The sequence below is a fragment of the Carcharhinus amblyrhynchos genome, chromosome 10, assembly GCF_965287045.1.
Source record: "Carcharhinus amblyrhynchos chromosome 10, sCarAmb.v2.hapA, whole genome shotgun sequence".
Lineage (NCBI taxonomy): Eukaryota > Metazoa > Chordata > Chondrichthyes > Carcharhiniformes > Carcharhinidae > Carcharhinus > Carcharhinus amblyrhynchos.
The window spans coordinates 60,487,312-60,510,073 of NC_137333.1; the positions used below are offsets into that span (position 1 = coordinate 60,487,312).

At 41.1% G+C, this 22,762-nt stretch overlaps 1 protein-coding gene across 2 annotated transcripts in view; it reads left to right on the forward strand.

Moving 5' to 3' along the window:
- Positions 1–315: 315 nt before the first annotated feature.
- The window catches only part of tmem182a (transmembrane protein 182a), a 45,069-nt gene continuing 22,622 nt past the window's right edge, over positions 316–22,762 (forward strand). The window contains exons 1-3 of one of the 2 annotated variants that reach the window (XM_080197156.1): positions 316–772; positions 9,877–9,997; positions 19,472–19,570. In XM_080197156.1, the coding sequence (XP_080053282.1) occupies positions 623–772; positions 9,877–9,997; positions 19,472–19,570 (370 nt within the window). In that variant the 5' untranslated portion in view covers positions 316–622. The other variant, XM_080197157.1, reaches the window with a different exon arrangement.

Below are 22,762 nucleotides of genomic sequence, written 5' to 3' on the forward strand. Positions count from 1 at the left end.
TGATTCAAGAAAAAATTAGATATAGTTCTTGGGGCTAAAGGGATTAAGGGATATGGGGGGGGGGGTGCGGAATTAGGACATTGAATTTGATTATTGGCCTTGACCATAATGAATGGTGTAGCGGGCTCAAAGGGCCGAATGACCTACTCCTGCTTCTAGTTTCTAAAAAACATTCACAAACTGCTGAAGAAGCAAGCAGAGTAAGAGGATCACATATCAGACACTCTGAAATGATTGTGTTGCGTGCTAGCATGGAGTTAGTCACAAGTCTTACACACTGCCCACAGCTATTTAAAGAGATGCTATGTAATTTCTCAGTGAATTGATTCCTCACTATCCCAATACTTCTAAGATCAGAACGAAAAGGGAGAGGTCAGTAAGGCTTGGCTAAACCCCTGCTCTGATATACACATGGGAATGACAATACGTCCCACTCATGGTTACAAGAAGGTCGGTTATTTTTGAAACGCCGCACCCGTGTGCAAAGAGGAGGGCAGCAAGATCAGATTCCTAAAACAGGGCAAAGACGGGAGAGAGAGAACGAGCGAGGGATCTTCCTGAGGAACTTCCTTCAGTTAATTAGGCAACGGTTAATAATATAGAATATTCGAAGTGGATCACTATGAAACTCAGCGTAGCCTTATTCTTCGCCGGGGTATTTGGAGCTCTTGGAGTTCTACTCTTTCTGCTGGCTTTCGGCACAGATTACTGGCTGCTGGCCACTGAAACATGTCCCTCTCTCCGAAATAGAACAGATTCAATCGTCGCAGAGGTTAGTGTCAATCTCCGTTATTTTGCAGACTTCTGTAGCCAGGACTAGCGGAGGAGCAGTGAATAAAACTCATTCAAACAGCTAAGTATGTTAAAACCTAGAGGTATTGATTGCAGTACAGGCAAATTAAAACGTGATTTGCTTTCATTCATTTATGCATCATCAATTCACTCGGCCTGAACGCGTGCATTTAATTTTGTTCAGGGAATCTCCAAAGCGGTTCTCGCCAACAAAAAATGATCAGCTTGGAGGGTGTAACATGTATTCAAACTTTAAACTCCCCAGTATGTCGCTCAGAATTTCTATGCAGATATTGGTACCCGTCGTCCTGAGACTTCTATGATTTAAGGGTAATAAATATGCTTTATGAAACATTTTTTGCCAGTTTATATTAAATCACCATTTTAACACTAGCAGTTTGTATGAACTATGCATGATGTTACTTCTTGTGAATTACACTTTTTATAACGTGAATTATTGTATTGGGATAAAACAGTAGTAGGCAATAAACACAAAATAAATGAGTAGATTGGGAAATTAAACTCGTTTTCTCAGTCAGCACCTATTTAGTACATGGAGTTATTAACCATCAAGATTTCAGAATAAACGTTGCCAGATTTTAGCGTTTCAAGCAGTAGCAGTCAAAATTCCATCATATGCACTCCTGCACTATAGTCATGTGTTTGCATTTTTTAAAATATTACTGAATAAAGCTCAGGATCTTAGCCACAATTGTTGATAGATATAGTGAGAAATAATTAACTGAGTGCATTGACGCCACCATACTGAAGTGGTTTCAAGGCCTAAAGGCTTGAGAATGTTAAGAATGGCATGATAGGTGGCCTACTGAGTTGGAAGCTCAGTTCTGATTTTATTGTAACACAGATTGCAAACAGCTTGGCTCAGACTCAGATACTGACTGCACAGGGGGATGAAATTTGCCACAAGGCAATAGTGTGTATGTGGGACCAAAGACTTTGGCTTCCCAATATTTAACTTTAGGAAATTGCAACTCCTACAATACTGGCGGCTGGACATCTGTCTGACAACATAGAGGTAGCGGAAGCTGGGTGTTGTAAGCATATATCTGGAATCTCACCCCATATCTGTGGATGGTGTTGCAAATTTGTTGCGCTGGTGAGGAAGGGGCCTAAATTAGATTCATTGGACTCCAGAGTTGATGATGCACGGTTGGGAAGTGAAACCATTTTTGAAGATGTTCTGGTTGCAATCAGATTGAAAGGAGTGGAACCAATTAAGGGCAGCTTTACTGAGCAGGTGTGGTGAACATTGCCAACGGCTGAGCAGAAGTCAAGGGATGATGATGCACCCCTGAAGTACAATGCTAAGAACTTTCTCAAACTTCCTCCAAAGTGGTCACTGTTTGTTCAGCAGAAGATTGGCAGATACTAAAGAAATTGCCAAGGAAATAATTGGTGTAATAATTGTATGTCATTTCAGGAAACAAAGACAATGGAAAATATTTGGCTCACTAGGATATTTCTGGGGAAGAAGCATTACAGATATAAAGAGATGTTTGAGAGGAATTGTTGAGCTTGGAATGGGTGCTGGAGGCTTTGCTGAAGCAGAAACCTCGTTACCTTAAGTAAAAGTGACATAAAAAGCTTATTTTAAAGCACAAATCTAACATCTAGTGTTAGACAAGAGGCCATTTAAAAATAAAAACTTTGCAGACAGAAGCTTTTGGGATATTTCTGTGTCTTCATTGTGGATGATTGCATTGATATTGTAACTTACCTTTTGGATAGTGGCACCTTGTTCCTATACTGACACCTGCCTGGCAATGCATCATTGGCCCCACTCAAATGCAAATGATGTGGCCTTCTATTGCTAAATCACACATTAACATCTCCCATTATCCCCCGAGCATCTTCTCTTCCTTTAAGCACCTCAACTTGTTTCAAACTGCTTGCTTCCTAAACATCTTCATTCTCTACTGCCCATTAAGCCCCAACATGCTGTCAAAGATGGGTTCACTAAGTCCTTCAACTTTGTTAAGGAAAATGCCATGTTCCACCACTTGAATTACTCACCATCACTCTACCCAACATCCTTCCAATCCCAACTTTTTCTATGTTTACCCCTGGAGGAATAACCATCATCCTCATTGTCTCAACTGTTCCCAGTTGAACTTTCTTGGTTGCACCTGGTTCTCATTTGTGTTAGTACTTTGGATTATTTTCACCCTCAACCCCACAATAGGCTATTTGGCCCATCAAGCCTACACCAACAACAGTATCACGCAGGCCCTAATCCTTAATTATTTATTCTATTATTTCCCCTTGATACTGAGGGGCATTTTAGCATGGCCAATTAACACAACCCGTACATCTTTGGACTGTGGGATGAAACTGGAGCAGCTGGAGGAAACCCAGGCAGACATGGGGAGAATGTGCAAACTCCACACATGCACTGACCTGAGGCTGGAATTGAATCCAGGTCCCTGGCACTGTGAGGCAGCAGTGCTAACCACTGTGCTACTGTGAGAGGATGCTCTCGCCCACTGATTGGAGAACTGGCAGGAGTCCTGCATTGTCTCCACTGGGGAAGGCCATGAGAAAGGATTGGGCCTTTCCCAAGAGTAAATACTTCTACAGGGCAGAAGTCTGCACCCCCAAGAGCTGCCAACCAATCTGAATTCAGCAGCTTTCCATTGCTAACAGTGATGCTGGGAGCAGTTGCTGGTGGCAAAGCACCCACCAATGTTCAGGCCAAATGTGAGTAAGGGTGGGACTAGGATAATGACTAGGATCGCAGGAGTGCGATGGGGTGAAGAGGGTCTGCGGAAAAAGCAAAGGCCTTGCTCTTAGTGTGCCTCCATTCCCAGTGTTGGTTCTCTAGCTCAGGCACTGAATGCCTTTGAATGAGGGGACTGCCCCAGCGAAGCCTGCAAGCAAACACAACCCCATTTTGCTTTTCCAGCTCTTCATGTGGCAACTTTCCCAGCCTTGGCCACTTTACTGCCCACTTTAAGGCTCTTGATTAGCATCTTGATAGTAAGGCGAGCCTTCCCACCCTGGATTTAATTGGTTGGAGGAATGAAGGTGGCAGGGTCCCCTGACTACGGACCCTCCTGACTGAGGAAATGACCCCCCCCTCCAAACTCACCACCAGGGAAAGATTGAATTCTGCTCATTGATTTTTCATTTTCAGACTTATAATATTGATGAGTTCCAATTGCTTTTTCACAGGGAGGAAAGACCTATACCTCAGCAACATGACAGGCACAGAACAAGTTGTAATTTCTAAACATACATCTGATGTGATGATGATATGCTTTTTGTTTAGCTGCTGCTCAACAATTTATATTCAATACATTTAAATATAAATTATATCATGTGTATTGCTGAAAAAGGACATTGTGTGGAAGTTTTTTGTCTTACACTCATCAGAACAATCACAAGAATACTAATAGGAAGTTACCATCAATTGTGATCCCCTGCCCCTTCTATTCCACCAATTGCCCGCAGAGTGGCAGCAGACCCCCTGCCCCCCTGTCCTCCTTTCTACCAGAGATCCATCTGCCCCCCCAGCATCACCAGTGAGTGATTGGGTCTCCCCCCCTGCCACCAGAGAACGATCTGGCCCCCCTCTCCCCCCTGCCCTCCTGCAGGGGAACATCTGACTCACCTTCTCCTCCCGCCCACCACCAGACAATGATCAGCCCTCCCCAACTCTCCCACCACCAGAAAACGATCTGCCCTCACCACACTCCCCCCTCCCCAGACAATGATTGGCCGTCCTTTCCCCCACCATCACCTGACAACGATCGCCCCCTCCTGGCCAACCCCCACCACCACACAATGATTGGGTTTCCCTCCCCCCACTCTCCCCATCAGACATACATCTGACCCGCCTCCTTCTCCTCCCCCACCTACCCACCCACACCTGCCCACCCTCAGACAACGATCTGGCCTCCCTCCCCTCCCCTCCAACCAGAGAATGATCTGACCCACCTCCCTCTCCCAGCCCCCACCACTAAGCTGAGTCAGAGAGCCATTGGAAGTTCTGGATGTGCCTTTTCAGCAGTTGGAGCACCCGATTCAGACTTTTATTCAGCAGGTTCATTTTAGCATGAGTATGGATTGGCAAACACGGCGGTAAAGAGGGAAGTGCTGATAAAGTTGGATGGGCAGTTCATTAATCCAATTGAAATGCATGCAAATACATTTAAATCACTGTTTCGCCCGTTTCGGGTGCGAATGGGATCGCGGCCATTCCCGGGTTTCGGTAAAGTGGTCATCTGCGGGACACGGGCGCGGAACATGTTAATGGTAAAATAGGGCCCACAGTGTCCAATATTAGATGTAATTCTGTGACTGGACAACATTTGTGAAGTAACCCTCAGTGTGTTAAAAGTTACGTTGACAGCCAATTTAAGATTATCCGTCATGCTTGAAGTATGGACGTTTGTGTGTACTGGAAGCTACAAATATTAACACACAGGCTTTATTCTTTGTTGACAGAAAGGACATGGGCACAAATTGGGACTGTTTTAACTGAACAAGATAAATGATAGCCATTTGCTGGTTTATTCCTCAGGGCAATGCCTTGATCAACCAGAGTCAAGCTGTCTAATTTAAATTTTCAGACATTGCTTGGTGATTCACTGCTGTATTCTCTATGGCAATGTCTCTATCAATCGGAGTCCACCTGCCAAACAATCAACACTCTCCTTTTATACAGTATAAAGTTGTTTTCACCTGACATTGGCATTCTCGTGATTGTCCTGATGACTGCAAGATAAAAAACTTTGATAAAATGTCTTTTTCAACAATACTTAAGTTCTATACTATCAAACTACTATTTATAGAATCATAGAATCCTACAGTGCAAAAGGAAGCTATTCAGTCCATTGAGTCTGCACCGACCATAATTCTACCCTGGCCCTATCACCAAGACCACATGCATTTACCATGGCTAGTCTCCTTGACACTAAGGGCAATTTAGCTTGGCCAGTTCACCTAACTCACACTTCCTTGGAGTGTGGGAGGAAACTGGAGGAAACCCATGCAGACATGGGAGAATGTGCAATTTCCACACTGACAGTGACTCAAGTTGGGAATCGAATTTGGGTCCCTGATGCTGTGAGGCAGCAATGCTAATCACTGTACCATCTCTAAACTATATCAATTAATTATTCCAAATCTACAGGAACTATAGTAACGTTATTGTGATGTCTCTGTGATCTTTTTCAGAGGATGAAACTAATTGTGCATTTCTTACTAGCTCCTCCTCATAGCACGGAAAGGAGCTAACTGTTTCATCTTGCCTGTACCAATGTATGAAAGATCTATCCAATTATTCTCATTCCCCTCCTATTTCATCATATTGCTGTTCTCCCCTTCAAGCATTGATTCATTTCCCATTTGAATGTTGCCATTACCCTTTCAGGCAGTGCATCCCAGATCATTATAATATGATGCATAAAAAGAATCCTTCTCAATTCACCTTTGGCTTTTTGCCAAGTACATCAAATCTATATTCTCTGGTTACTGACACTTCCACCAATGGAAATAGTTGCCCTTTGTTGTAATGCTTTGTGACTTTGAATATCTCAATTATTCCTTCTCTGCGCCAAGAAGAATCATCCAAGTTTTTCTAATCCCATTACATAATTCCATCCTTTTATAATTGCAGTCAATCTTCTCTGCACATTGTCCAAGGGCTTGACATGCTCCGAAATGTATTTAGGATCCTTGCAAGAGTTCTCTATGGATTGTCACCTTGATGTGGTGAAGAGGCCTCTTTATTCTGGCCATCCCTTGAGTGATGCCTTCTGGAGCTCCTTGTTCCTGGTAGGCCCAGTCATGACATCAAAGAGCTCCCAAATCTGATCACAAATCTGTCAAGATTATGCAGAAACAGACAGGTAATAGGTCCTCACATTAAACAAAATCACATGCCTTGTGGCAGTGGGGCATTGGAGATTGGACAGAGCTATGAAACGGGGGATTCCTAATCAAGGATCTGCACACAGGTGACAGGTGAATGACATCTTTGTTGGGAAATAGGTGCCTTTGGACAGCAGCATCTGCGACTGACTGTGACATCTGAATTCACCCGCTCCACTGTTGTCTTTATATTGGTTAGCAACCTTATAATACCAAAAAGGATTGCTCTTTCCTGCCACGCCAATGAAGTCCAGTGTGTAAAGCTGATTATTGAATCTATCTGATGTAAGATCACATGACAACAGAGTATGCTGAGAGATTGTTCTATGTTCAGTCTTGAGCTAAGCATTGTACTGTAGATAGTAGAATGTTTGATAGAAGTTAAAGTTTACCAACAGCTTCACCTTGGGTAGTTTCTTTCAATCCTGACCAAGGAAAACCTGAGCTAGGACCCACAACAATGATAATAGATATTGGCAACAGTAAAACAATGGAAAAAGCCCAGTGACTGAAAAAACTGCAAGCAAAATGACTCATAAAAAGGACAGTGCAGGAAGAATGCCACCAGAATTAGAAGAAAGGCTAGACTGAAGAATAGCTGTGGAGAAAATCTTACCAGAGTGCTTCAAGCATGTGAAAGGCTCAGATTAAGCCAAGAAGTAGCAGAATTGGCATCATAGGTTTACCAGGTACAGAACCGCTTCGGGACCAGCAGAGAAACTTAGAAAGGAACAGGTCCATATCCTCTACACCACAAGCAGTGATGTGGATGATGTATTGGTTAGACAGGACATAAGTAAAAAGTCATTGACAAAGAATCTAAAAGCTTTTGATACATATTTCAGCCTTAGAAGGAACATCATCTTAGAAAAAGAGAAGTTCAATTGATGTATCCAAAGACCTTCATTGATAGTTTATATTGACTAGTTGAGAAATGTAAATATGGAACCCTGAAAGATGAATTAATTCAAGACGACATTGTTAGAGGAGTCTTAGAGGAGGCATTATCAGATTTTCCACGTTCAGAGGAGGATTTAACACTCAAAGGATTTGCAGTAAACATGGTCAGAGGAAGTGAAAAAGCAAAATTAGATATTTGTTCAAGATGACAGGGAGATTTGATGGATAAAAATGACTGAAATAGTGCAGTTTATAGGACACAGAAATAGCAATGTACTGACTGAAAAACGGGAACAGTGACGTGGGTATGTTCATTGCCATTACTCAGTGTTGTCACTATGGCAGGAAAAAGCTGTGTCAGTACAAAGAGTGTTCCACCCACAAATACAAAATGTCCTTTCTGCAAGAGCAGAGACATTTCAAAATGGTACATTGTAACAAAATGCTCCCAACTCAGAAATAGATACTTAAGGATAACCAATTAAAGCCTGCGGGCTTGAATTTTTTGCTATATTTACAGGCACACGTCCAATTTGAAGAACAACAAATCTTGCAAGAAGATGTCAGGCACGTGCCTGATATCATCACACACTCACCTAATATTTTGGTTGACGTGCGCACATAGGGGTTGGAAGCATATCTGACGACAATTAATAAGCTTGTTAAGACAATTAAAAGTGCAATCAACTGGAATTTAATTTTGCCTGTGGGATTATTAGATTGGCACATGGGCAGGTGGCCATCCCAATTTTCTAACTTTTCTCATCCAAGGACACAATAAAAGTGGACTAGTGCTTTGGCTGTGTTAGAAGTTGTTAGAAGGTCAGGGGAGAGTTTGATATTGCTTTACTCTGTTTGTTTTAAGTATTTGCTTTTTACTCTCGTTCCGAGGACTGTTTTATGTCAACCCTGATGGAGCATCTCTGCCCATCAAAGACTTCAGGGCATGGGACAGTGCCATCTGCTGGGGATTATCTACTCTGCTGGGTGCACCTTCTTCTCTGAGGAAGAGCTGGGTCCAAGGGAAAGGAGGCCAGGTGTCCGCAGGAGTCACAAGGAGATGTGGGAGGTGAGGCACAGGCACTGGGGGTGTAGGGCCAGTCGGGAGATCAAGGTGGATGCTACTGCTGAAGATACCACTATCAGAGTGTACAGACTGCGATCAAGCTATCTCAACATGTCTGAGGTCCAGTGCTGCAGGGGGCACTGCCCCTCATGGAACACCATGAAAATATTGTGCCAAATGATTGGGTCAGAGATTGCCTTCAACTGTATGTGTGTGCGCATGCAATGCCAATGGCTCTGAAGGTCACAGTATACTCAATTTTTATACAGATCATTCCAGGGGTCAGTGGAGGATCTCTTAATCAGCAGCCCATAGCTGCATCAAGCTTGTAGCTGGTGTTCTGTTCAGATGGTTCCGCACATTCATTCTTGACAGATCAAGCCAGCCAGGCTAAGTGAAACAGAGGCTTCACAGCTATTCCTGGCTTTCCCTACAGGGTGCCATTGACTGCACTCATGAGGCTATTAGGGCTTCAGCAGGTCGGTCAGATACCTTTGCTGATAGGAAGGGTTACCTCACCATGAATGTCCAGATGTATGATCACAGGACCCAGATTCTTCAAATCTATACAAGGTGCATACATTCTGTGACACTTACAGTTCCAAGGTTGTTCTTGGGTCCAGCTCAGCTGGATGGTTGGTTGCTACATGACAAAAAGTATCCATTGAAAAGATGGCTCATGTTGCCACTCGGCATTCTAGGGCAGAGGTGGATGAGAGGCACAATGAGTGTTATGTTTCCACAAGGATGGTAATTGGGAGGACTATATAAGTACTGAAGAAGAGGTTTAGCTGTCTGAAAACCATGAAAACTGTGGAAACCATGACAATCCCACCACTTATGTGCCATATATGGTATTATATGTAAATTTGAATGTTTTCCTAGATACTGGTTGAAACAAGAGTTTACAGTGCATTTTAAAATGTTTTGAGTACTAGATATTTTTAATATATAATCATTTTTAATTCATTAATTCAAACAAAATTTAATTTTCAAAATGTCATGAAATTTTCGACTTTATAGAAAGTGGTACGGAAAGTGGAATTTGACAAAAAATTGCAACAATAAAATTGATTTTGGTGGTTTTGTATTTATTTAGTTTAATTGGAAAATTAACAGCAATTGGAGAGTGTAAGATCTTAAAAAATGATATTATATAGTATATTTTTGCATATTGTAATACTGCAAGTGATGGAATGATTAATATTTCCTTTCCTGTTTAGAAGGGTGATATCATTGTACCTCCTCATAAAGCTGGTGCCACCTTTCATCATGAGGGTTTCTTCTGGAGATGCTGGTTTAATGAAGCGGTGGCCGACGACAATATCTGGAAGTTCTGGTTCAGTGAGTAAAATAATCTTTTTATTTAGTAAATAAGTAAAAATTGTTGATTGGACCTTCTAAACTTTAGTTACCATCTGAGTAATTTTCAAAACTAATTCTATTATGTTCATTAGCCTGACATCAGTTGGGAAATGCAAAGATTTTTATTGAGGAGATGGCAAGAGGGGATTTGGAAAATCACAATATGATTAGACAAAGCTAATATGGTTTCCTGAAGGGGAAACTATGTTTGATAAATCAGTTAGTAATCTTGAGGGTGTAATTAGTATAATTAATAAGATAGATAAGGAGGATACAGTAGAATTATTATATTTGGGTTTTCAGAGAGTATTAAATAAGATGATTTGCACTTCTTTAAAGTTTAAAAGTTAATGTTTATTTATTATTGCCGCAAGTAGGCTTTCATTAACATTGCAATGAAGTTACTGTGAAAATCCTCTATTGGCCACACTCAAGCACCTGTTCAGGTACACTGAGGGTGAATTTAGTCTGGCCAATGCACCTAACCAGCACATCTTTTGGGCTATCGGAGGAAACTGGAGCATCCAGGGGAAACCCATGTAGACAATGTGTAAACTCCGCACACTCTGTGACCCAAGCTGGGAATTGAACCTGGGTCCCCAGTGCTGTCAGGCAGCAGTGCTAACCACTGACCCCTTGGAGGTAGAGGGCATGGCTGAGGTACTAAATGAGTACTTTGCATCTGTTATTCATTATGTCTGTCTTTATTTCTGTCTTTACTAAAAAAGATGTTGCCCAAGTCCCAAGGAAATGGTAGTTAAGACACATGATGGGCTAAAATTTAAAAAGGGAAGAAATTGGAAAGACTGGTTGAACTTAAAGTTGGTAAGTCACCAGGATAGGGCAAAATGCATCCAAGGATACTGAACAAAGTAAGGGTGGAAATTGCAGAGGCACTGACCATAATTTTCTAATCTGCCTTATATACACCAGACAACAAGAAAATTGAAGTAAGGTTGTGGGGATAAGCACACATAAAAGAGAAGTTCAGAGATGGGTTAGGAAGAGATTAAATAATAAAGGTATCAAGGAATAAAAGGCAAAAGGAGTGGACATAGTATAGTAAAGAAATAAAGCCTGGTTCCAGGGTACATGTTAATCGAAGAATAATTTAGCTCTGACTAAAAGCAAAAATATGAAAATGAGGCACTGACTGGCACTTGGCACAAAAAATCAAAATGGAAACCATTGGAGAAGCTGGGGTTATTCTTTTTAGAGAGCAAATGTTAAAGGGTATTTCATAAAGGTATTGAAATTAAGAGAGGTCAGTTTAGAGCTGACAGGGATATATTCCAATTGCTGGAGCGATCTAGAACCAGAAGACACTGATTTAAAGCAATTGGCAAAAGAAGCAGCAGCAACATGAGGAGAAAGTGCTGGAAAAACTCAGCAGGTCTGACAGCATCTGTGGAGAGAGAACAAAATTAATCTTTCAAGTCTGGATGACCCTTCATCAGAGCTCTGTTATCCAGGGTCATCCAAGATTATGATTTTACAAAAGTTCCACCAGATTAGAAGTAGTGAATGCGACTCCATTAAATTAAGAAGGAGACATAGATGGAAACAAGAGGCCAGTTATTTAAACATTTAGAGCACTCTGTACAGTTTTGGTCTCCTTATTTAAGAAAGGATATAATTGCACCAGAAGCAGTTCACAAAAGTTTCACTTGACTGATCCCTGGATGAATTCTCTTATGAAGAAAGGTTGGATAATTCATTGAAATTTAGAAGAATAAGAGATGATCTTGTTGTATCATGTAAGATCCTGAGGGAATTTGACAGAGTGGATGCTGAAAGGATGTTTCCCCTTTTGGGAAAGGCCAGAAATAGTGGACATGATTTAAAAATAAGGGGTCCCCCATTTAACACAAAGAGGAAGAGAATTTTTTTTTCTCAGAGATTTGTGGGTCTTTGGAACTCTCTTTCCCATAAAATGCAAAGGCAAGGTCATTGAATATTTTTAAGGCAGAAGTTCTCATCTGCTGAGCTCCATTAAGGTTGAGGGTGAGGATATTCATGAAACCTCTTTCAATTAGTTTTCTATTTGTTTACTAACATTCTGAACTGGATTTGATTGATCTTCACAGATTGATTGTTTCTTGAATCAATTAGCCCTGGCTATAGCCTGTATGAATCTCAGCATTGTATAGTGGCTTCATTGGGTTTGTATCACATGCAGACATTGCTGACACACCCAATTCTACTCCCCATACTGACAGGGTTGGTTTCTTCATTTGAAAGCAATTGGAACTGGTGTTGGGTGGGAATGGGGCAGGGTGATGGTGCTGGTGGTGAGTGTTTGGGGTTGTGTCAGGCCATGAGGTTGCAGAATGTGGTGATATACAATAGACTGAACAGAAAACTCAGTGACATTATAATAGGAACATAGAAACGTGAGGACAAGAATAGGCCATTCAGCCCCTTGTGCATGTTCTACTATTCTGTGACATCGTGGCTGATTTGAATACTGTAAAGATATTAAAAACAGTCTGTTCATATCCCCATAAGGCAACAGCTATGCATTGATTTAACTCAGTTGGTTGGACAGTTAGTTAGTGATGCTAACAGTGTAGGTTCAATTCCCATATCAGCTGGGGTTATTCATGAGGGTTCTGCCATCTCAGCCTTGCCCCTCACCTGAGGTGTGCTGATCCTCAGGTTGGAAAACCACCGGTCAGTTTTCTCCCTCAAAGGGGAAAGCAGCCTATGGTCATTTGAGTTTATGGGGACTTTTGTCTTAATTTGTACATTAAGGACAGCTAGTGCCTGCCTTTGAATTTAGTTACCGAAGGAACAGTCTGCAAATTCAATGCTTTTGGATTTTTATTATTCTCTTTTTGATCAACAATTGCCAATTTAGGTCTGTGTCTCAAGTTTTGGCCATTAACTTATTGTTTTCCATTTACAAAATGGACCAAAGGGTGCCTGATGGAAACTTCTTTGTATGTATGTTTAAACGGTGAAGCAAAAGATAGGGAAATTCCAGGCACAGGAAATTGTATGAGAGAGTGTTGTTATTCCCCAAACTGCACATATAGACAAGGCAGTTTGGCTCTATGTAAGGAACACTGTGCATAGGCTAAGATTCACAAATCATTCCATGTTCTGTAAGATTAACTTTTACTGCCAAAGCTATCAAGGTCACTTAAGCTTTGAACTTTATTCCTTCAGCTTATTCTGACTATGTGTCTATTGGCAATATCTCTACTATTACAAAGTCCATTCTTTATATCTCTGTGTGTTGTTAGCAAAAAGTCTGACAACACCAGGTTTTAGTCCAACCTATTTATTTGATAATATACTCGCAAGCTTTCGGGTTAGCCCCTTCGTCAGGTGACGAAGGGGCTAACCCGAAAGCTTGCGAGTATATTATCAAATAAATAGGTTGGACTAAAACCTGGTGTTGTCAGACTTTTTACTGTGTTTACGCCAGTCCAACGCCGGCATACCCACATCATGTTGTTAGCAAACCATGGAGACTGTATCACTTAAGATTCCACTGCTTCTTACAGTGCTCCCTACTTAGTAATGTGGAGGGAACCTCTTGGAGTGTTGTGATCAGTTCGAGGGCCAGTGAACAGCACTTTTTGGGGAGTCAGTATTAAGGCAGCAAGTCACTTTTAATCAGAAAAAGTGTCCCAGAGAAAGGGGCAAAGGGACAGAAAAAGGTCCTGGTTAAGTCAAAGTAATGGAGCATAGAGACATTTTCCAAATTAAAGAAGGGGTGATGTGGAGCAGATTTTAAGGGAAGTGGGCTAGGGAGAAGCCCTGATAATTGAAGATGCTCAAAAGAAGTTTAGAAGCTCCAAGAAGGTAGCCAAAGTTTGGTGACTCCATGTTGTGGGGTGTTGGGGCAAAGTTAGCCTTTTGGAGCAGTAGTATTCTTCTTGGCAGGGCCAAAGATTTGAAATTGTGCTTGTAATTTGATGCTTGAATATACTCAGAAAGCCAGGGAAGCATAATCCTGGAAGGCGAGATTGAAACACCGCGATGTGGGCCATCAGTCAAATTGTCCAGAGTGACCTGCATTGGAGGTAAATATTGGAAACCCTCATGAGAGATTCAGAATTTCAGTGGGATTGGCTGACTCAGTGTGACCAACATCTGGGAGGGTTGTTGAGAAATATATGGAATTTGTTTTGATTGCATTTGGCATTGATTGTGCAATGTGGTGTCTGACCTCAGTGGGCTTGTTAGTTCACATTTACCTCATACTTACCCTGAATGTTTGCGTGTAAGATGGATATTATAAATTGTTTTCTCTTTCTGTACGAGTAACATTTATTTTTCTTTATTCAAGACCCATGGAACTTATAGTTTTCATTACTTAGTCTCTTTGATCTCACTTTATCTATTTTAAACAAAATGTTATTGGTCACGAATTGGATTCCATTAACATGTAGGAGTCTGGCCAAGAATCATAACACTACAGTGACAGATGTATTGAATTAGTATTTGATGAATTGCTTTATAAAGTTAGTAAAATTATTTTCACTATGGGCAACAACAGCAACTGCATGAAAAGGCACAAATCATGATATTTTGCAACCTGCATCATAAAACAGTGTAGATGAATTAAACAGGCATCCAGATGGATGAGGGATGCCCTACATCTTCATAGTCTGCTAAATGTTATGAACCTTTACATCTAATTATCACATTGAGCACTTGGAGGTGAAAGTCAATAAAAAACAGCAAGGTGATTACCTAAAGGCGAGGAAAAAGGCTGAATCTGCAGCAGCAAAATGTCTTTGTGATAGTTGTGTGCTAGACTCTCTCTGATGAGTCGTGCTGCTGACTAGCCATTCACTAATTGCATAAAGCATCTTCTTAGAATCATAGAATCCTGCAATGCAGAAGGAGGCCATTAGGCCCATCGAGTCTGGACCAAGCACAATCCTAGCCAGGCCCTAGACGTCAGTGAGGTTACACTGAGGCTTCATTTGAAGCCTCGGCATTTAGGCCTTTTGGCTAAGATGAAAGTGAGATCAAACACTGGAAGGGGTGCAATGCCTGCTCCTATCAACTTGGATCATGTACATCGAGGCCAAGACGGGAAGAGGGTAGCCTGTCTTATCAGCTTGGATCTGTAATGTCTTGCTGGTCGAGACTTTAATTGGCTATAACTACTGCTTCATTTATGTGCTGCTAAGTGTGGGTGTATGTGAGGTAGCTACTGCTCTTTTTCCATGGAATGGCTCTAGGGACTGTCTCTTGACTGCTATGAGCAGAGGTCTGAGATGGTTCAGCTTAAAATGTCTGTCACTTTCATTGCTAAATGGTTTAAAAAAGGGTTTATGTATTTATTGGTTACAAGTAAGCTTACATTAGCATTGTAATGAAGTTACGGTGAAAATTCCCTAGTAACCACCTGTTTGAGTACACTGAGGGAGAATTTACCATGGCCAATGTACCTTTTGGACTGTGGGAGAAAACTGGAGCACTCGGAGGAAACCCATGCAGACACAGGGAGAACGTGCAAACTCCACATAGACAGTGACCCAAGCTGGGAATTGAACCTGGGTCCCTGGTGCTGTGTGGCAGCAGTGCTGACCACTGTACAGTTCAATCCATTTTTTTGCACTTGTGCATTCATCAAGGACAATGCAGGAAGCTCTAAATATGTTGGTATATAGCGACAAAATCTTCTGTTCAGATTTTATCTATGGTCATATTATTGAACACTATTAACAATTCCACTGATGTACATAAAGCAAATATGATGGAAGCAATGGCATTTGTGAAGCTCCTCTATGTGATTCTGAAGCATGCCAAAGGTGTAGGAGAGAGCTTGTTGCATACTGGAATTCAAAGGCTCCTGCAGCAGCATCTTGCGCATTCACTATTGATGATGTCACTGGTCTTTATTTATAGAGGCATGGGAGGACGTTCGGATCAAATAGAATTGTCACATGCTTCATAGTGGGTCACAATTTTTCAATTCACTACATTAACACAGCACAGATGTAGATATTGAGCTTCATTAGATACTGGGCATTCCTTTATCTGCTAATAGCTGCTTGCTACAATTTCCAATGATTATGGCAATCCCCAATGCTCAGCAATTCTCTTCCTTTAAAAAATACCTTTTCTTATTCATTCATAGAACGTGAGCATCACTGCCAAGGTCAACATTTATTGCCCATCCCTAACTGCTTTTGGTGGTGAGCTGCCCTCTTGAACTACTGGCATCCTGATTGTGAAGGCTGTCCCAGAATGCAGTTAGGTGGGGAATTTCAGGAATTTTGATCCAGTGATGATAAATGAATATCAGTATAATGCCATGTTAGGATGATGTATGCCTTAGAGGGAAGCTTGTCGACATAGAGATCCAGTATGGCTGCTGCCTTTATCCTTCAAAGTGGTAGATGCCACAGGTTTGGAAGTTGCTGTCAAAGAAACCTTGGAATAATGCTGCAGTTCATCTTGTGTATGGAGTACAGTGCAGTTACAGTGTGCTGGAATGGAGGGAGTGAATGTGTAAGGTGCTAAATGAGGTGCTGAATAAGTGAACTGTTTTATCTTGGATTGTGTTGAGCTTCTTGAATGTTGGTAGAATTGTATTCAACCAAGAAAGTGAAAAATATTCCATCGTTCTCATCACTTGTGCTTGCAGTTGGTGGATAGGACTTGAGGAGGTCTTGCTGCATTTGGCATGGACTGCTTCATTATTTGAGGAGCTGTAAGTGGAATGGAATACTGCAATTATCAATGAACATCCCCATCTAGGGTGGCACAGTGGCACAATGGTTAACTTTGCTGCCTCACAGCCTCAGTGACCCAGGTTCAATTCCTGCTTAGATCACTGTGCGGAGTCTGCATGTTCTTCCTGTGTCTGCGTGTCTTTCTCCCACAATCTGAATGATGTGCTGGTTAGGTTCATTGGCCATGTTAAATTCTCCTTCAGTGTACCCAAGTGTGCCAGAGTTTGGCGACTCAGGGATTTCCACAGTAATTTCATTGCAGTGTTAATGTAAGCCTACTTGTGACTAATAAATAAACTTCTGACCTTATGATCTTCTTTTGTGCTCTGTATGATTTCAGTCAATGGAAAGTGGTGCCACTGGTTTCCATTGACTTCAATTTTACAAGGTTTCCTTGATGCCACACTTGCAAATTCTGCCTTGATCTCAAGGGCAGGAACATTCATTTTCCCTCTGCATTCAGCCATTTTGTCCATGATTGAACCAAGCCTGGAATGAGGTTTGGAGCTGAATCTGGCGGAACCTAAACTGAGTATTAGTAAGTCATTATTGCTGGGCAAGTGCTGATTGATAGCACTGTTAATGACACATCCCATCACTTTGCTGATGGTTGAGAGTAGATTGATGCGGTAAAAATTGGCTAGTTTGGATTTATCCTGCTGTTTATAATTTTCCATATGACAGACGTCAGTATTTTAATTGTTATTGGAACATCTTGGCTACAGATCGGGCTAGTAGTGGAGAAAAAAATCTTCAGTGCTACAACAAGGATGTTGGCAGGACCCAAAGCGTTTGCTGTAACCAGTACACTTAATGATTTCTCAATATCATATGGAATGAATTGAACTGGCCGAAGACTGGTTTTTGTGATACTGTGGACCTCAGAAGGAGGCAGAAACGGAGCAGTCACTTAGCACCTCTGGATGAAGATGTTTGCAAATGTTTCAAATTTTTCTTTTATATTTACATATTTCTGCTGAGGGAAGGCCATCGGCAGTAATTCACAGGCAGTTTCCTTGCCAATGTTTGAGTTGATACCATGAGACTTCACATGGCCTGGCTCCATGTGAAGGACTGCCAATGTTGAGGACTGCCAAGGTTACTTGATTCCTCTCAGCTCTATGCAACTATGTCACCACCTCTGGTAGATCTGTCCTACAAGTGGGACAGGACATGTTGAAAAATGGTGATGGAGCAGCCTGGGACATTGGCTTAAAGTTAAAATTTTGTGAATATGGCTAGGTCAATCAGTTGCTGGGCAAATTTGTGGGGCATTTCTGCCAGTTTTGACACAAATTCTCAGAGGTTAGTAAGATTTTGCAGGGTTTAATGGGCAGGGCGTGACTTTGTCCAGTGCTATGATTGATGCCTTGTGGTCTATCTAGTTTTTGATTGCTGTTTGGTACAACTGAATGGTTCACTAGGCCCTTTCATAGGGCAGATTAGGGTCAAATAAATTGTTGTGGATCAAGTGTGAGTGATAGATCAAACTGAATACAATTACGAATTTCTGTCCCAGTAAGTCAGATTTTATGACCAGCTAGTCATTTCGTGGTCCCCACTGCTGATACCAGCTTTTTATTCCAGATCTATTTACTTCATTGAATATAGAATCTCCAGCTGTTGTGGTGGAACTTGCATTCAGTTATTTGGATCATTAGTACAGTCTTCTGGATCACTAATCCAATAACATTAACACTAAACTACCAGATCACTTTAAGATCTTTAGAGATCCAAATCTATTGTCTCATCAACCGACAAAGGACATGAACTGCTCCTTCTGGATAGCAGGTTCCTGTGTCTTCTCTGTTACTATCACTTTCTTCTGCTCACTTAAGTTTGTGTATCAACAGGAACACCTTCCTCCAACACAGTACAGAAATTGCAAAGAATAGAGGGATTTGAATTTATATAGTTAGTAGAGTCTGTGAAGTGCTGTTTTGTTCAGTGTCATTGAGTGCATATTGTTCTTATTCTGGCACAGGACAAGAGAAATGTAGTATTTTCCTTTTCTGAACTCTTCAGTGTTGACTTTCAGAAGGATAAGTGACTTGCTTTTCGCTTCGGTATATGCAGGGGAGGTGGTCGGGCAGCTAGTTTGAGAGGATAGTCAGATAGTCTGGGAGTAGTTAGGGTATGTAAGGGTGTGGTGAAGGGGGGGTGTCAATTGTATAGTTCCCCACATGTTAGACAAGGTTTTTATCTGTCTAACATTTCCTGGGCAATTATACAGTTAAGTACTGCAGAACTATCTAAAGTCTCTGCCTCTAGCTCAGAGTTGGAGACATTCGCAGAAGGTTCCAGGGAGTCAGAGAATCATCCATTGAAAGTTGAAATTTCTACATAGGTCAGGATTTTGACAGTGTCCTGATATGCATTTTCAATCATGTATCCAATCTCCAACAACACGGAAACTGGAAGATTTGGTCTATTATCGTTAATGAATGGAGCCTTTGGATTATCGGCTATAAGCAACAGGTCTTTATATTATATTGTGGAATATGAATTTACAAATGTTAAACCAGCTCTTATGAAACATATTTTAAATAGATTTCAGCCTCTAATGTAACAACAGGTGACATTTGATAAATGTGTAAAATGAGCATATGTTAGTATCTGATAGCATAGTTCTACATTCATGTGTCACAAAAAAAGGACCAGTTTATCAATAGTAATTATTGAGCTTTTGTGGAAGAGTTTTATGATTAACAAATGCTGCTCACAATTGTTTGCTTTCTTTATTACTCAGCTAATCAACCTCCTTCGAAATATTGTATGCACGCCTATCTTCTCCCTTTCCCTCTGACAACGGAAACATACAACTCCACTGCTTATGAGACTGCAATCAGTAAGTAAATGATTGTCATTACCTAGAATCATAGAAATTCCTGGATAAATAGAAATATTGGCAACTTGACAGTGATTATAGGCAATTCAGGGATTGCACAATTATAAACCTCAAAAGCAATGCATTTGTTTATCTTAGTTACTGAAACGGATAATGAGATTACAACACAGAGACCATTCTGGGATACTTTCATGGGTTGGTTTTATGTCATTGTTTTGCCAATAGCAACTATCATTGGCAGACTCAGGTCTAAGATGTATTCTGCCTTCCACATTTCAAGTTATTTACAAATAACCAACAAGTATATGCTGAGAACTAATTTGACCACAATAACTTTTCTGGTTTCATCAGGTAAGATCATAAGTAAACTTTTAAAAACAAAAATTTATGTATTTTGGTAAACACTACCAATTTTAGCATTTGTTTACACAAATTATTTGCTGTAAAAACTGCTAACTGTGCAATTCTGAGGCTAGAAAAATATGAAATCAATTTCAAACTATTTTTATGAAGACTGAAGGATAGAAATTATTAAAATTATTTTGTGTGATTAAATTCTGCAGATCTGTCATACAAAATATCTCAAAATATCTTAACCAGTCACATGTTTATGGTTCAGGTCAACAACCCAAAGTATTCTATGGAGCCCTACTGGATCCTAAGTTTTGCATCTTGAATTTGGTTAGGATAAGCATGATATGTTTCATCTAGGTATGTTTCAAATGACCCACTAGGGAGCTTTTATCAAACAAAGTTTATTTAAGAATATAGTTAACATGTATGGAAAGGAAATTAGCAGTAATTTTAATCAATTACAGACAAAAACAAAACAACCATGATAATGTATAACCCATAACAAATATATCTAAGATGTTCCAATCAAACCAATCCCATGGGTCTTTTTCTGAATGGAGGTCAGTCACCAGTGGAGTGCCCCAGGGATCTGTTCTAGGACCCTTGCTGTTTGTCATTTTCATAAATGACCTGGATGAGGAAGTGGAGGGATGGGTAAGTAAGTTCGCTGATGACACGAAGGTCGGTGGTGTTGTGGATGGTCTGGAAGGATGTCAAAAGTTGCAGCAGGACATAAATAGGATGCAGGACTGGGCGGAGAAGTGGCTGATGGACTTCAACGCGGATAAATGCGTAGTCGTCCATTTTGGCAGAACCAACGGGATGAACGAGTACACTATCAAGGGCAGGAGTCTTAGTAGTGTTGAAGAGCAGAAGGATCTTGGGGTCCAGGTCCGCAGGACTCTTAAATCGGCCTCGCAGGTGGAAGAGGTGGTCAAGAAGGCGTATGGTGTACTGGCCTTCATTAATCGAGGGATTGAGTTTAGGAGTCGGGAGGTAACGCTGCAACTTTATAAGACCCTTGTCAGGCCTCATTTGGAGTACTGTGCGCAGTTCTGGTCGCCTCACTATAGGAAAGACGTAGAAGCTATTGAAAGGGTACAGAGGAGATTTACAAGGATGTTGCCTGGACTGGGAGGCATGCCTTATGAAGTTAGGTTGAGGGAGCTGGGTCTCTTTTCCCTGGAGAGACGAAGGTTGAGAGGCGACCTGACAGAGGTTTATAAAATGTTGAGAGGAATGGATAGGGTGGATTCTCAGAGGCTATTTCCCCGGGTTGAAATGGTCACTACGAGAGGACACAGATTTAAGGTGCGGGGAGGAAAGTACAGAAGTGATGTTAGGGGTAAGTTTTTCACTCAGAGGGCGGTGAGTGAGTGGAATCGGCTGCCGTCAGTGGTGGTGGAGGCGAACTCGCTGGGGTCTTTTAAAAGACTTCTGGATGAGTATATGGGGTTTTATGGGATTGGGGGTTATAGATAGGTGTTGATGTGATCGGCGCAACTCGTGGGCCGAAGGGTCTGTTTGTGCTGTAGTGTTCTATGTTCTATGTTCTATAAACACCCCTTGTCACTGGTATAACGCAGAGAAAACTCATGCTCATCGAGACTGGAACTGAGTCCTTCGGATGAATGCTGAGGTTCTCTTGATACACTCAAAATAGCTTGATGTTAGAACAGCTTCCCTGAACATCAGGAAGAGACTCTAGTCACACCACCAACAGCAGATTTTCTACTCCAGGGAGGCTTTCAGCTAACCAGCAGAATTTCCAAAACCAGGAAGAGAGAAAGAGAGAGAGAGAGAGAGATAGAGAGACCTCTTTCCAGCTTGATGTCCCTTCTGAAAGTAAAACCTGCAGCTCAGAACTGAAAATGAAAGAGCAGCTGTCAGCTGACCTACAAACATTCTTCTTCCTGACAATGCAGGGTCATGAAACTAATTCTCAAAGTAAAAATAAACAGCCCTCATTTAAACCACTTAAGGAGCAATAAAAGGATCCCTCCAGCCAACTCGGCAATAATGACGTCAGCTGAGAGCTACAGAGAACATATTTATTAAAAAACTTTTAAAGGTACACTAACATCACACACAATGAAAGTATGTTGGCCTGAATGTTTATTATTGTCACAAGTTATCATGTATACTTGAGTCATAAACTGCAGTTTATACTGCTTCCATTTTCATTTTTTAAAAAGCTTATTTAAAGCTTTAAAGTATAAGTTAATAATGTATTTACAACTGATGAAGTTCTTCAAATGTTTAATAGAAGAGCGTACCCCTCTCTTTGGAGCAACTTTCTCTTCTGGTGGGAATGTCCAGTATTTGTTTGGCATCTGTACATTGGTCATTCAGCAGATTGAGGATCACCAGCATGATGATAGGTGTCACATCTTCATGCTGCTGGGCTGCATGATGTTACACCACCACACAATTCTCTACATTTGGCCACTGGCGTCACTTTTTTTAAAACCACATTGAATACTGGACCAATGAGTACACACCAAGAAGACTGGTTTAAAAATATATATTGAAAGGTGCTTAAGCCAGTTATGAAATGACCGTAAATGATTTTGCAAAGTAATATGTTTTATGCTATTTGAACACCACATTTAAAAACCAAGTTTACACTTATTTATTTACAACAAAAAAGAAGTATTGTTTTCCTTATGCAATTTGTTTGTTCTGTCCTTCTCAGACTGCTTAAATAACTCTATCTTTATAAATTGTTACCTAATCCTAAATGTTTGTGAGCCTATTTCCCTGTGTAATAATCATAGTCATATGGATGTTTCAGTCATTATTTGTACCTTGCTTAATGAGATATCACTGATGTTGTCA